The sequence below is a fragment of the Cyprinus carpio genome, chromosome A18 (assembly GCF_018340385.1).
Source record: "Cyprinus carpio isolate SPL01 chromosome A18, ASM1834038v1, whole genome shotgun sequence".
Lineage (NCBI taxonomy): Eukaryota > Metazoa > Chordata > Actinopteri > Cypriniformes > Cyprinidae > Cyprinus > Cyprinus carpio.
Window position 1 is genome coordinate 18,919,160 of NC_056589.1, and position 13,100 is coordinate 18,932,259.

Below are 13,100 nucleotides of genomic sequence, written 5' to 3' on the forward strand. Positions count from 1 at the left end.
CATACTGTACAAATGACTAAAAGGCCTTAGATATGTACAACAGAATTTCTTTAAGACTTTAGTACCTTAGCAATTTCTGATCTAAGGTCTGCTTCTTTCTTATCTGGCAGAATCTCACAAGATGTGGGCATCACAAAAGTAAAACAGCAGTTGAAGAGCTGTGTGTTGGGCACTGATCTCATCTTAGGGTATGGTATTATGGAGAATGTTATAGGTGGTGGGATGGGTGGACCTTTAGGTCCTAACCCTAACTCGTCCAAAACCTGTGAGAAAAACATTTTTAAAATTTACTTGATATTCTATGGATACAAACTTTGCGCAAAAAAGAACTGTTCCAACGTAAATAGGAACTGAAGTACTTTACCTCCTCATAGGAGGGTAGTTTCATCCTACTGATGATCTCGAATCCACTCAGTTGTTCCTACTCTTTTAAAGACAGCCAGATATGGGGGATAGGCTGTGGAACCAACATCTTTTCTGAGCCCTCGGCAACATCAGTTGACATTTGGGTCTGGCTGGGAGCTGGTGATTTCATATCTGCTGCCTCCACTTTCAGCTTTTCCTTCTCAGCTTTCTCCTTCCCTAGTTCCCTCTTGCTCTTCTTGGCAGAGGGCTGAGGACAGTTTGTTACGTCTCCAGTCTCTTAGGCTTCAGAGGCCATGGGCTGCAATAAGAGACTCTGTGTTCAGTCCCAGAACTGAAGAATGTGTTGGAGTTCTGGCTGACTCTGTTTGTACAGAAGGAATCAGGCCAGTAGCTGTCTGTCACTCTCACTGGGCTGTTAAAGAAGAACAACAAAATATAGCAAAAGTTTTCGATATAGATTTCAAACATATATGGACAATGCCAACCAGCCAGGAAAATTACATTTGATACAGTTTGTGGAACATAAATGATACACTTTACCTTGACTGGAAGTCAAATACCTCATGTAGTTCGTGGACTCAAGTTACTTCATTTTAAACAAAAAAATCTGAAACATCTTTAGGCTTCACAAGAATAATCTTCTGATGGCAAGCATGTTTTTTACTGCAGACTCTAACACACAACCAACCAACTCTTGTTGTAAGTCCTCAGAAAGTGGAAGAGGTTCTTCATGTTCTGGTTTTGTATCCCAGTCCTCACTAGGTGTCATGTCCTCTTCTCTTAAATTCTCAAGCTCCTGTTGTCTTCTCTCTTCTTTTTCTTGGTCAAACTTGTCCTGTTCTCTAAAGTTATCCACAATTTTAATTTCACAAACTCATTCTTACATGTAGTTTTCTTTTAATAATATTGAGTGTGAAGAACTGTTTTTAGAGAATACATCTCTATATATATTTGTCTTATCCTGTTGGTAATGGTAAGGTATTTCTTGTTTTAAGCATAAATCTAACAAAATGTATTTTAAGTTCATGTTTAATAAACTTAAACCTGAGATAAATGATCTGAAAACCAGCCTTAATATCTTAGAAAATCGTTTTCTCAAGTACAGTAAATGTATCTTGATGCATGTATCTTCTGTAATATATTACTACAATAAATAATAAATTAATTAATTCAAAGAATCTTGAATTTTTATCAGAATGGTGTAAAGCACCTTAGCTTGAAGGCACTGTAGAAACATGGGTGTTTTGATCATTGTCTGTGTGTGCAAATTGAAAAATTCAGCTTTTCACATCAGAGCTGTGAGTGTAAATTTCAACTTACAAATATGAATGATAATATGACAAGTTCTCACATTCAGATTTTCAACCTCTCAAGTTTAGCTACTGATTTACCTCCATATTTGCTGTCTACATATTCGGTGATTGACACAAATTATCAGTCATATATCAGATATGTGTAGGGTATACAAAAAATGTACACACCTGCAGTCTTTCTGACAGGATCTGTACCAACACATCATCAGGCAATAGGCAGCTAATCAGCCCCAGCACTTCATTTTGACTGCCACTCACACAGATGCCTATGTACCTGACCATCTGTCTGCAACACACACACCCACACCCACACACATGTTTGTTTTTGTGAAAAGTGGGGGCATCCCATAGGCATAATGGTTTGTATACTGTACAAACTGTATATTCTATCACCCTACACCAACCCTACACCTAACCCTAGCCCTCACAGGAAACTTTGTGCTATTTCAGATTTTCAATACACTCCATTCTGTGTGATTTCTGTGCGTTTTGAAAAGTGGGGACATGGAGTAATGTCCTGAAAAGTCACCTTCTCCATATAATACCTACGTCATACCCTTGTCATTATACAAATTTGTGTCCTAATATGTCACAAAAACACGCCCCCCCCCACACACACATTTTGGATATTTATTTATATCTATTCATACATGACACATACAGTACAGATCCATATGTTACACCATACGTTTGGTATTACTACAGTATCTTACTACAGTATATGAATGAAGGGAGAACCTGACACACACACACACACACACACACACACATATGTTGGTTTTCCATGTTTTATGGGCACATTCCATGGGCATAATGGTTTTGATACTGTACAAACTGTATTTTCTATCTCCTTACCGTACCCCAAAACCTACCTCTCACATATGTATACTAGGGCTTACACACACATAAACACACACACACACACACACACACACACACACACACACACACACACACACACATATATATATATATATATATATATATATATATATATACACACACACACACATACACACACATTATTTATACACATTGATATATAGTAGTATATATAGTACACATACACTACCAGTCAAACATTTGGGGTCTGTCAAATTTGTTAATGTTTTTGAAAGAAGTCTCTTATGTTTACCAACACTGCATTGATTTACTGTACTGAAGAAAAAAACTGCAAAATCAGTAATATTGAGAAAGATTATTACAATTTAAATAACTACAATATATTTTTAAAGGTTCTGTAATTTACTTACATTTTCAGCACCCATTACTTTTTAGTTTCACATTGATTTTAAAAAAAATAAAAAAATCTAAACAAAGCTAAACAAATTAATTCTTCTTTTGGAAACCATCATAAACAATCATTTTTTTTTTCAGGATTATTTAATGAATAGAAAGTTCAACAGAACATAATTTATTTAAAATGTATATCATTTTTAAATAATTTGTAAATATCACAAATTACGACACAGGGTTGTATTGCAGATCCCCCACTGCAATGCCAGTGCTGATGTTGTCTTTAGTCTGGCCTGTGAAGACACATATACTCTCATTTATGTGTAATAATGTACTGAATCATAATACCAATCTCATAAAGAATGCAAACACATTTAAATTACTTTTGCCCTAGGCTGAACCATACCTTTGCCACCGAGTATCACCCTCAGATGGTGCAGCTGTCTCCCCCTTGTCATCATCTTCAAGACCCTCCCCGGAATCTTAAAAACAAGTTAGATCTATTAGATTTTCTTTTAAATTATATCTTGCCAAAAGGCAAAACCTGTGATAATGTTCTATGTCAGATGTGTTTTGTGTAGCTAAAAAAAAAAAAAAAAAAAAAAAAAAAACAGCAGAACACAAGCAAACATCCTTTAAAAACTTTTGTTTATTAAAAAATGTGCCTTTGAGATAATTTCTAATTAAATAGACCAGGGTTTTTCAAAGTGGGATCTGTTGAAAAATAAATAATAAAGAGATAAAGAGAATTTTACAGGGTTTTTCAAAGTGGGATCTGTGGAAAAATAAATAATAAAGAGATAAATATAGAGAATTTTAAATAGATCATAAAAATAAGATTAAACTAAATAAATATAAACTATAATAAATATATTTAAATAAATATTTAATTTTAATTTAGATTTGGGACTTGATATAGACCTCTGTTGCTGTATACGGTGCCCTGTTTGGGTTTCTGTGAGCTCTGCTCTTTGTAGAAGTCCAACAGTTCTGGGGGCAGAGTCTCGCCAGGGGCACGGGGAGGTAGTAACACATTTTGAGCATCATATCCTTTTAAGGATATCCTTTTAAGCAAGATCTGAGAAGCAGAACAGAAAAAAACAAAACAATGGAAGCGGATGAATACGCAATGGGAATGACAGTGTCCAACACTACATTGAACCAAACACATATTTGAAGGTCATGGTTGAGAAATAAGATACACTGGGAGAACTGAAAATATATAGAGTACACAGTAAATGAGGCAAATGCTAAAATATAGATCATATAATTTTTATGTGAAATAATCTGAGGAGAAATATTAGTTCATAATAGGAATTTTCATGTTGATACTTTCATATTGACAGTATGTGATCTCATTACTAAGAAAAAAAAATGATATTAAAGAGAAAAAAAAGCTAACAAAACGGGAATAACCCTATGAACCTATTAAGCTAATCTCTTCCTCTTCCAGGTACTGCTTGTCGAAGTCCAGAGAGTAAAACTCTATAGGGAGGGGGCAAGGGTTGTGAACAACCACCTCAGCCACCTTCCCTTCACTGCATGGCAGGATGGACCCAAAATCTAGTTCCGAGGAGGAAACACTCTAGCTGAGGCTCTTCTCCCTGACCATGGGCCAGCAGCAAGATCTTCTGAGTGCTCTGAGCCACTATTATCACTAATCTCTGACTGTACACCCTCTGAAGAACACACATCAGAAGGAAAACAACCAGGCCTTTAAATAAAGATATACAGCTGGCTGCAGATCGACTGCAGGCAACACAATATATTGGAATTATTCATAACTCAATCATGCTACTCTGACTCCCAATAGAACTACAGTGCATTCAACCTAGTTTAAGGAATCAAATTCAACATATTAAACTGATTTGTGTTTTATTTCTTGCTTAATAAAAGTATTAATTTCTTTGAGAAAAAAAAATCACTTACACCAAAGTTTTGATCAGAAGTGTTAGTGTATAATATGTTAAACTAGTAAATGTGTAATCATAGCTAGTGTCTGTGTTTCATTACCCCCTCTGCTGGGCTGAATTTGACCTGCACGTTGGTTCTGTCACCAGGATAGAGTGTGCCATCTGAGGGCAATAACTCAAAGACAACTGGAGGAGGCTGCTGTTTCAGCTGAGCCTGTCGTCTGAGGTACAGTGGGATGTGCTTGTCAGTCTGATCACATAACCAAACAGACAACAGCTGGGATAAATTCCCATTCAATTCAATCACAATAAAACCTTGATATGTTATCAGAGGAAAAACCACAACATATTGTAAGAGCACCGAAGTAAACCTCATACCACAGTCCGATTAAACTGAAAACTGATTAGCAGCAGCAAACATGCCACAAAGACGGATGAATCCCAGCACTGCGGCCAACATATCCAGTAGATATATGTAATACATTACTAAACCAGCTTATTAATGATGGTAATGAACCTCATAGTCAACATGAAATCAAAATGAACTACTTTTACTTTCTTAAAACATGATCACAATCTTACAGTGAATGATTCATCAGACTTGTTCCGAAAACAAAAATGATTCTGGCTCTTTGTTTGCATGTTCTGTCCCAGGCTTGTTCCTTCTTTGGCCATTCCTCCTGTCTGATGCTCCACTTACAGGCCACTGGCCCTTCATTGTGCAGCTGGACTGTGATCACCTGACACAAGCCTCACTGGATGATGTCGAACTGCAGTGTGTCTGTTGACACTGTGAGAGATGGCATTGTGACCTCTGTGCATAAATGCACATGCACTTGGCATCCCTTACTCACCTGTCAATCAGACACAAGTGAATGACGCAGTGACACAATAAACCAACAAAGGGGCAATTAGCTATAATGTGCAGTACAGATAGTAGTAGGTGCCTTCCAATAGATATATACTGTACAAACAATGCAAACATCAGTTCTGAAATAATTCATTGATAAAATGAAGTGATTTTGCACTTTTAATACATATAATCATCTGATTTAATACAGTTTTTATTACAAATTATATAAATATTATATTGAGTTGAATTTAACAAATTTTAAGATGTCACAATTTTGCTTAAACTTGTTAAAAAATCTAGATACTTTGCAGAATCTTAAATATTTCTTATTAAGTATAAGTCTATGAGATTTGTGAATGTTTATGATGATGGATGTTTGCAGTCTCAAAAGGCACAAAAAGGCAATACTTCACCTTCATCCTGTATTTCTTTGCTTGTCTCAGATATGTAATGTCTTTTTCACCAAACCTGTATGGGCATAACTGCATCGATCTTTCCCAGATTGGCCCCACAGGCGTCAAACTTCACTTCAAACGTCTCTGTCTCACAGAAGGGCAAATTCTGCACCTTGTCCAATTCTGTACTAAAGCCTGAGCTGAATAAAAATGAATATCAGTATAGTGAATAAAGCTATGCAGAATGAAATTCTAAATTATTCAAACTGAAATATTGACATTAAGAGAAGAAGCTCAACTTTACACCAAACCACAAGCTTTGAAAACAACCTAAACACATCAGAAAAATTGACACCTATTTAAACACGATCTATTGCTGAAATCGATGCTGTCCAGAACAATCATCTATGACTGCTTTAAATCTACTGACCATTCTGTGGAAAGGACCAACCTGTGCCTGCCAGTGAGCTTCGGTCAGCTCTGAAAGATACAGGAACTGGACAAGCGTTGGTTATTTTGACAATGGGGGTGACAATGCTGCCATTGATGATACAGCCACAGCCAAAGTACTCACGCAAGCTTAACCTAAAGAGAAGGTCCATCAGACACATGCTTTGTTTTCTTGTAAAAATTAGAGGTTTCTACATGAAAAGACTTACTTGCACAGCTTCTTGATCCAATTGTTAGTGGACCCAGTTCGCATGGCATTTTCCTTTACAAGGAACCGTTATAACTTCATCTGCAGCAGGGCATCATACTATGGCATATATATATAATAGAAAACACAAAAATGTATATACAAAGCTGCAAAAATGGCTATTCTCACTGGAGTTTGATGGATTACCTCACACTAGGAAGAGAAAGACACAACATGCAATTATCACACAGACTCACAGTAGGAACACTGCAGTCGTCTTCATGTGGCATCTCCTCCTTTGCTGTGACAAGCCTGCTCAACACCCCCTCCCTTGATTTTTCATTCTCCACTCTTTTGTCTCCTTTAGCAAAGAACCATACAGTATATCTCCTCATCTAGCCAGGAAAAAGAAAACACCTTCAGTAGGTTTCATAGCCTCTTCTGAATGCCTTATTCAGATGAGATTTGTTTACAGATTTGTTTGAGATCTGAGTACAACAGCCATGTATTTTAGTTGAAATCTATTTAATCTGTGTCTACTTACTGCTTGCTATTACTGATTCAACAATCTCTTTTTATAGGCCTTGTTGTCGAAGTATTGACCTTGTGATGTAAAAATATCTACAAAGCTTGCAATTTCTTCGCTCTTTACTACAAACTGCCTGTGTTAGTAAAGCAAAGAATCCGATCAATAGGTAATCACAGAGCAACACAGCATTCCCTTCCTTAGTAATAGTTGCACCATTTGCTCTATAACCACAAGACCTCAGTTCCCACTGAGAGCAAACTGCTTGTTTCTGAGATAAATAGCAATCCTTCAGGCTGGCTGCAGATCAGAGAGGAAAATGGATTTGAACAGTTCTAGTGCAGAGTGTGAGCTAGTTTAAGGTCAAGACCATTACGCCTGTCTGCAATCTGGCACCGTTCAGCTGTGTTTGATTAAAGGCTAGGTGAGGCAGGACGAAGGCCTGGACTACTTTCAAGTGTATTTGATGAGAGTGAAAGTTGGATCATATTCAGGCATTTTAAACATCCTGTCAGAACTTCTCAATGTGTTCAACAATTTTGTGAAGAGCTGTTGGCCTCAGAATGGCAAATTCATTTATAAGGTTTTTATAAGACTTGGCCAATCACTTAAGGGCTATACTTTTTTTGTAAGTCTAAAAATCTTGGAGTTGGGATCAGCCAAGGGATCGACCAAATGAAAATGACAAGTCTTAAGATGTGCTCCGGTAAAAACAGATATCAGAATGTTTTAGAATCCTAATGTTTTAGAAACAGTCAAACAGCTAATTGAAAGTTACAAAAATTACTAAGGCTATAACTAAGGGTATTTTCTGACATGTTAGTAACAAATTATATTCAATTGCTACTGTAAACACATGCTTATGATGCTTGCCCCGCCTGATTTCTTCTGATTGGTCCACTGCTTTGAAAATGGTACTGATTAGCTGTGTGTCAAAAAGTTGAACTTTTTGAAAACACATCTTAATGCTTGATGCTCAGGAGCAAGATGCTACAAAAATCTGTGAGACAAGGTGCAAAGGCGTCTACACTGAAAAATAATTAAAAAGCAGTGCAAGTGCAAGCAAAAACACATTTTGGGTGCAAATTCCCCAAAAGCACACTTGTCCTCAACAGGCCATGCAATTTGAGGTATAATCAATGTTTAGAGGACAAAGTTCAATACTTTAAGGATTGTTCAGATTTCTAAATTACCAAATGTTTGGTGTTGGTACTTTTTTCAGTAAGACAGTATTGTGCAATATTATTACTATTTAAAATAATAAATTACTATTTTCTATTTTAATATTTTTAAAATTGTGATGGCAAAGCTGAATTTTCAGCAGCCATTACTTCAGTCCTCAGTGTCACATGATCCTTGATGCTACTCAATAATAATTTCTCATTGTCAATGTTAAAAACAGTTGTGCTGCTTAATATTTTTGTGAAAACTGTGGACAGTAACTTACTCGGGTCTCTAGGCAGGCCCAGACACAGTCGAGGGAAAATACCTTCTCCTCTTACAGTAATGTTCTCAGCCTCATAGAAGGCCACTTGGAACTGAAAGGCCTTTAGAAAGACTTCTGGGATCCCTGGGAGGTAATATACACTGAGCCTCATTTCTGTATAAGGCTCTAAGAGACCCTTCAAAAGAAACACAACCATGACACTTGATACACTTGGGCAACAAATTTGACACATGAAGAACATCTCACCTTGCTGTGGATGATGAATATACATATCACTGTTGAATTGATCCCAAAATGATCCAAAGTGCCTTTTAGGGGGCAGTGTAATGGTTAGAGAGTGACTTCTAACCCAAAGGTCATACTTGGTACCGGCCAGGGATACCAATCACTGCTGAAAGGCACTGAACCTCCCAAAATGGCTGCCCATTGCCAACTCATTGTGTGTGTGTTGCAGGATAGGTTAAATCCAGCATATATATGTGACACCATACTTGGCTACATGTTTCATCACTTGCTTTTATGATGAAAGTGTGTAGTTACCTGTAAACCAAAGTCAATGTCATTTGAGTCCAGCATATACGAAACAAAGGAAGCCTGACTCTTGAGTTTGATCTCAAAGGTGGGCCCTCCTTCCACCTCACACAATGCCAACACATGTGTGCTGAAGTCAGCGTGGTCAAGAAATGAGAAGGTCACCAGCTTGGTGTCACCAGGATGTAGTTCCCTGTACAGTGATGAGATATCAAACACCCACTAAATAGATGAGTATAATCGTATTGCATGAAAAAGAGGCAATTCAAACTGTATTAAAACGTTTACAGAATATTACTGCATCCAAAAAGCTGAAAAATTCCACCTCCTCAGGCATCATTTGGATGTAAGAAGGCAACAAGACATGTCTGAATCCAATCACTGTGCCACATCCTGTCTACTGAGCTACCTTCATTTGACCAGTTTCTGAAGGCAGCGTAGATATCCCACTATCCTGTGCATTTGATTCTGTGACAGTTGAGTTAAAAAATAAAAATGGTGTCTGAAAATTGCAGTTAGTGGTCAGTTTGTGTGTACTGTAAATGTTTGTTTTTTACCTACTTTTTGACCTAATTAGAAATGAGTTTTGTAGTAATTAATTATTCAATTAGATATCACTTAAGCTTCTCCATTTTGTTGTAGATCATTAAACTGTTATGCTACTTTAGAAGTCTGTCCTAAATCAGTTTTGGGAGATGCATTTGTGCACAAACACTGCCTGCAAAGTCATGCCTAAGCTTTCAGAAGCAGCCTATGTCATTATGAAGGGACAGATGCAAGGTTATACCAACCTCTTTCACACCCACACTCGGATGCCCATTGGGTGTGAGACTGATGGGTTTGCTTCCCAGCTCTGTGCTCAATGGCCTTTGTGTTGAGTATTTCCTATTTTTCTATTCTGCTCCTGTCTGCTAGAGTAGAACATGATGCAATTCATCCTCTTCCAAATGAGGTATGATTATGTCAGCCTCCCTGCAAAAACATAAACACTGACACATTATGAGGGGTTTTCAACAATCATCAGATCTCCATCTCTTACTTCACATTTTCATTCTACCTAAAGGGTCAGACGGAAACCAAATTGGGTCTGTCAAAATGGCCATTAATTACAGAACGCATTAAATAATTGAATGGATGCAATTTATCAGAAGAAATGTTCACATGGGAAGTCTCAGGCTTTAAAGAAAGGGAAAGGAATATAATAAGAGCCACACTCACTCAGAATGACCTTTGATGGAATCAGTCTTCCGGCAAAAAAAAAAAGCAAATCAAAAATCTTGTAAAAACTATTCAGATGGAAAGTTGTATTGAAACTGGGCAGGTTGTAACAATGGGTGCTATTATAAAAGAAGTCAGCAGGGGGCAGTGTTAATCAAAAGATCTATCTTTCTTTCTTTCTCCCCCCTCCATAAGCCAGGAGGTGATTCGTACGGTTAATGAATAAGCTCCACAAGACCCTTGGAAATTGAAAACACCAGCCATATCTAGAAAAAAATAGTATTCCTCTAAAATCCATCTGAATGATGTTTGTTTTAATATGTGTGTGTGAACAAGTAGCTCCAACCAACATCTCTCTGAACCAGGCTGAGAGCACAGAACACATGACAGTGTAGAGAGTTTTTAGATACTAATGCAGTAAAGGGAAGTCTGGTGCTAGTTTATGTGCTGCCAGAAACGATCATTATGCTCAACAAACGTACAGATAACGCCACACATTTACCTGCCCTCCTCGATATGAGCGCATATGTGATGGGTGCTCGAGTAATCTAATGATTCTGTAGGTAGCTACGCTTCATACTCTCATTATCAACTTGGAGAACCAGTGAGGAGGTGAAGAAATACTCAAAGGTCTGCTAACATGAAGAGATTCGAGTAAACATCCCACTTTAAATGTGTCCTCATAATTCTTGCTTATTATCAGAGAGGCATCAGGGAGTTGTCAGCCTCTAGTCTCACACAGAAGCTCTTCTCAGACTTGTTTGGGTCCGTCTTGCCGTCAGCTTCTCTCTGCTCTAAGAGCTCCCACTGCGCCTCCCTGCTCTCCTTCTATTTCCCCCCAGCATCTCTGTCAGTCCCTTGACTCGTCTCATCAAAAAACCTAACAGAAAAGAAGGAAAAAGTAATCAGTCTCATATCAGCCACAGACACCATGAAAAAAAACTGTCCATTAACAAGAAATCCGCTATGTGTCGGGAGCCCAAATGGATCAGCGAAGTGGTGCAATAATACCAGCGTCGCTCTTGGTTTTAATTACTGATAGGCTTTTAATTAGCAGGCTGGACAATGCATGCTGAAGCCCCTGTGATATTGATAGAAAAGGTCATAGTCTTATTGGATCATGCAGAAGGTGGGAAGCGAATAGCAGTGCAGAAAGTGATTAATCTTCACTTGCTTGCACTGTAGCCCCATGGAGGCTATATCGATTAATCCGACACAGGACATGGCAGCCACTAAACAACGATTTAAACTATAAAAACTCAACCCAAAGTTATCGACAGCTGAGATTTAAAATAAAGCTTTGTGCAAGCAATTTTTTTTTCTTAAACAGGAAACCATAAGCATGCGTGTAAAGCTGAGAGGGTGTTAGATATATGTGACCCTGGACCACAAAACCAGTCTTAAGTCGCCGGGGTATATTTGTAGCAATAGCCAAAAATACATTGTATGGGTCAAAATTATTGATTTTCTTTTATGCCAAAAATCATTAGGATATTAATTAAAGCTCATGTTCCATGAAGATATTTTTTAAATTTCCTACTGTAATTATATCAAAACTTAGTAATATGCATTGCTAAGAACTCAATTTGGACAATTTTAAAGGCAATTTTCTCAGTATTTAGATTTTTTTGCACCCTCAGATTCCAGATTCTTTGTATCTCAGCCAAATATTGTCCTATCCTAACAAACCATATATCAACGGAAAGCTTATTTATTAAACTTTCAGATGATGTATAAATCTTTCTTTTGTGGTCCAGGGTCACATATCGGCATGTGTGACAAGACAAAAACACACATGATTGCAACAAGGAAATGGTTTTAATTAAAACATACTGTCAAATATATATATATAAAAAAATACAGTGGGATAAATTTAAACTGCAAGATATTATATTAACACTAACAATGTCTTGACCTTGTTGTTTCTGATTGCATTATTTGATTATTTCAAATAATGCAATCAGAATGAGCAATGTCAAGGATTGTCCCACGTAAACAGTGTGAGCTGAATATGAACAAAATGAACACCAGTAAACTGAATTCACACATGTGCACCCTATATATTTAAGATTAACCACATATTTACAGTTCGGTTTAGGGGTAGGTCTTCATGGTAACAGGGAACATTACCATACGAGTCACATTGTACATTGTACATATGAAATCGTCACCTTGTTAAATACATTTTCTCATGACATTGGGTTGACTAGCCAGAATGTGTAAGCCTCGTTCTGAATACTCTTTGCCAGGGGTCACTAAACTCAGTCCTGGAGAGACAGTGTCCTGCAGAGCTTAGCTCCAACTTGCCTCAACACACCTGCCTCAACATTTCAAGTATACCTAAGACCTTGATTAGCTGGTTCAGGTGTGTTTGATTAGGGTTAGAGCAAAACTCTGCAGGACAACGGCCCTCCAAGACCAAGTTTGGCGACCCCTGCAAAAGAGATATGATTTTTACAGAAAAAAGGTTTTAACATCTTTGTGTTAAATGTTGATACATGCTTAAATTAATATTTAAAATGTTTGAATAACTGGTTTCATTTTGCACTTAAAATAAAATGTTATTTTCACTGACTTAGATGCCATTTTAGTCAGAGTAAAATGGACCAAAATTATTTAATATGACATGAAATATTAACTAAATTTAAATTATATCTTCATCAAA

General features: G+C 37.2%; 1 protein-coding gene and 1 pseudogene across 1 annotated transcript; both read right to left on the reverse strand.

Annotated features, from left to right (window-relative positions):
* The window catches only part of LOC109109322, a 43,658-nt pseudogene that overhangs the window by 10,801 nt on the left and 19,757 nt on the right, over positions 1-13,100 (reverse strand).
* On the reverse strand, positions 3,064-8,987 carry LOC109071301 (hydrocephalus-inducing protein homolog). The gene is made up of 8 exons (XM_042775248.1): positions 8,687-8,987; positions 6,971-7,108; positions 6,736-6,833; positions 6,528-6,661; positions 4,929-6,276; positions 3,837-3,993; positions 3,322-3,397; positions 3,064-3,208 (listed from the first exon to the last, which is right to left on the reverse strand). The coding sequence occupies exons 5-8, from the start codon at positions 5,202-5,204 to the stop codon at positions 3,199-3,201; spliced, it is 519 nt and encodes a 172-aa protein (XP_042631182.1). The 5' UTR covers positions 5,205-6,276; positions 6,528-6,661; positions 6,736-6,833; positions 6,971-7,108; positions 8,687-8,987; the 3' UTR covers positions 3,064-3,198.

Bases quoted from the DNA above. Each gene is read 5' to 3' on its own strand.
- LOC109071301 (XM_042775248.1), bottom strand. From the start codon at position 5,204: ATGAGGTTTACTTCGGTGCTCTTACAATATGTTGTGGTTTTTCCTCTG. The intron at 3,994-4,928 runs GTAATGAAACAC...TCTGCTTCTCAG, and splicing joins AATTCAGCCCAGCAGAGGGG to ATCTTGCTTAAAAGGATATC. The intron at 3,398-3,836 runs GTCTATATCAAG...CTTGTTTTTAAG, and splicing joins CACCGTATACAGCAACAGAG to ATTCCGGGGAGGGTCTTGAA.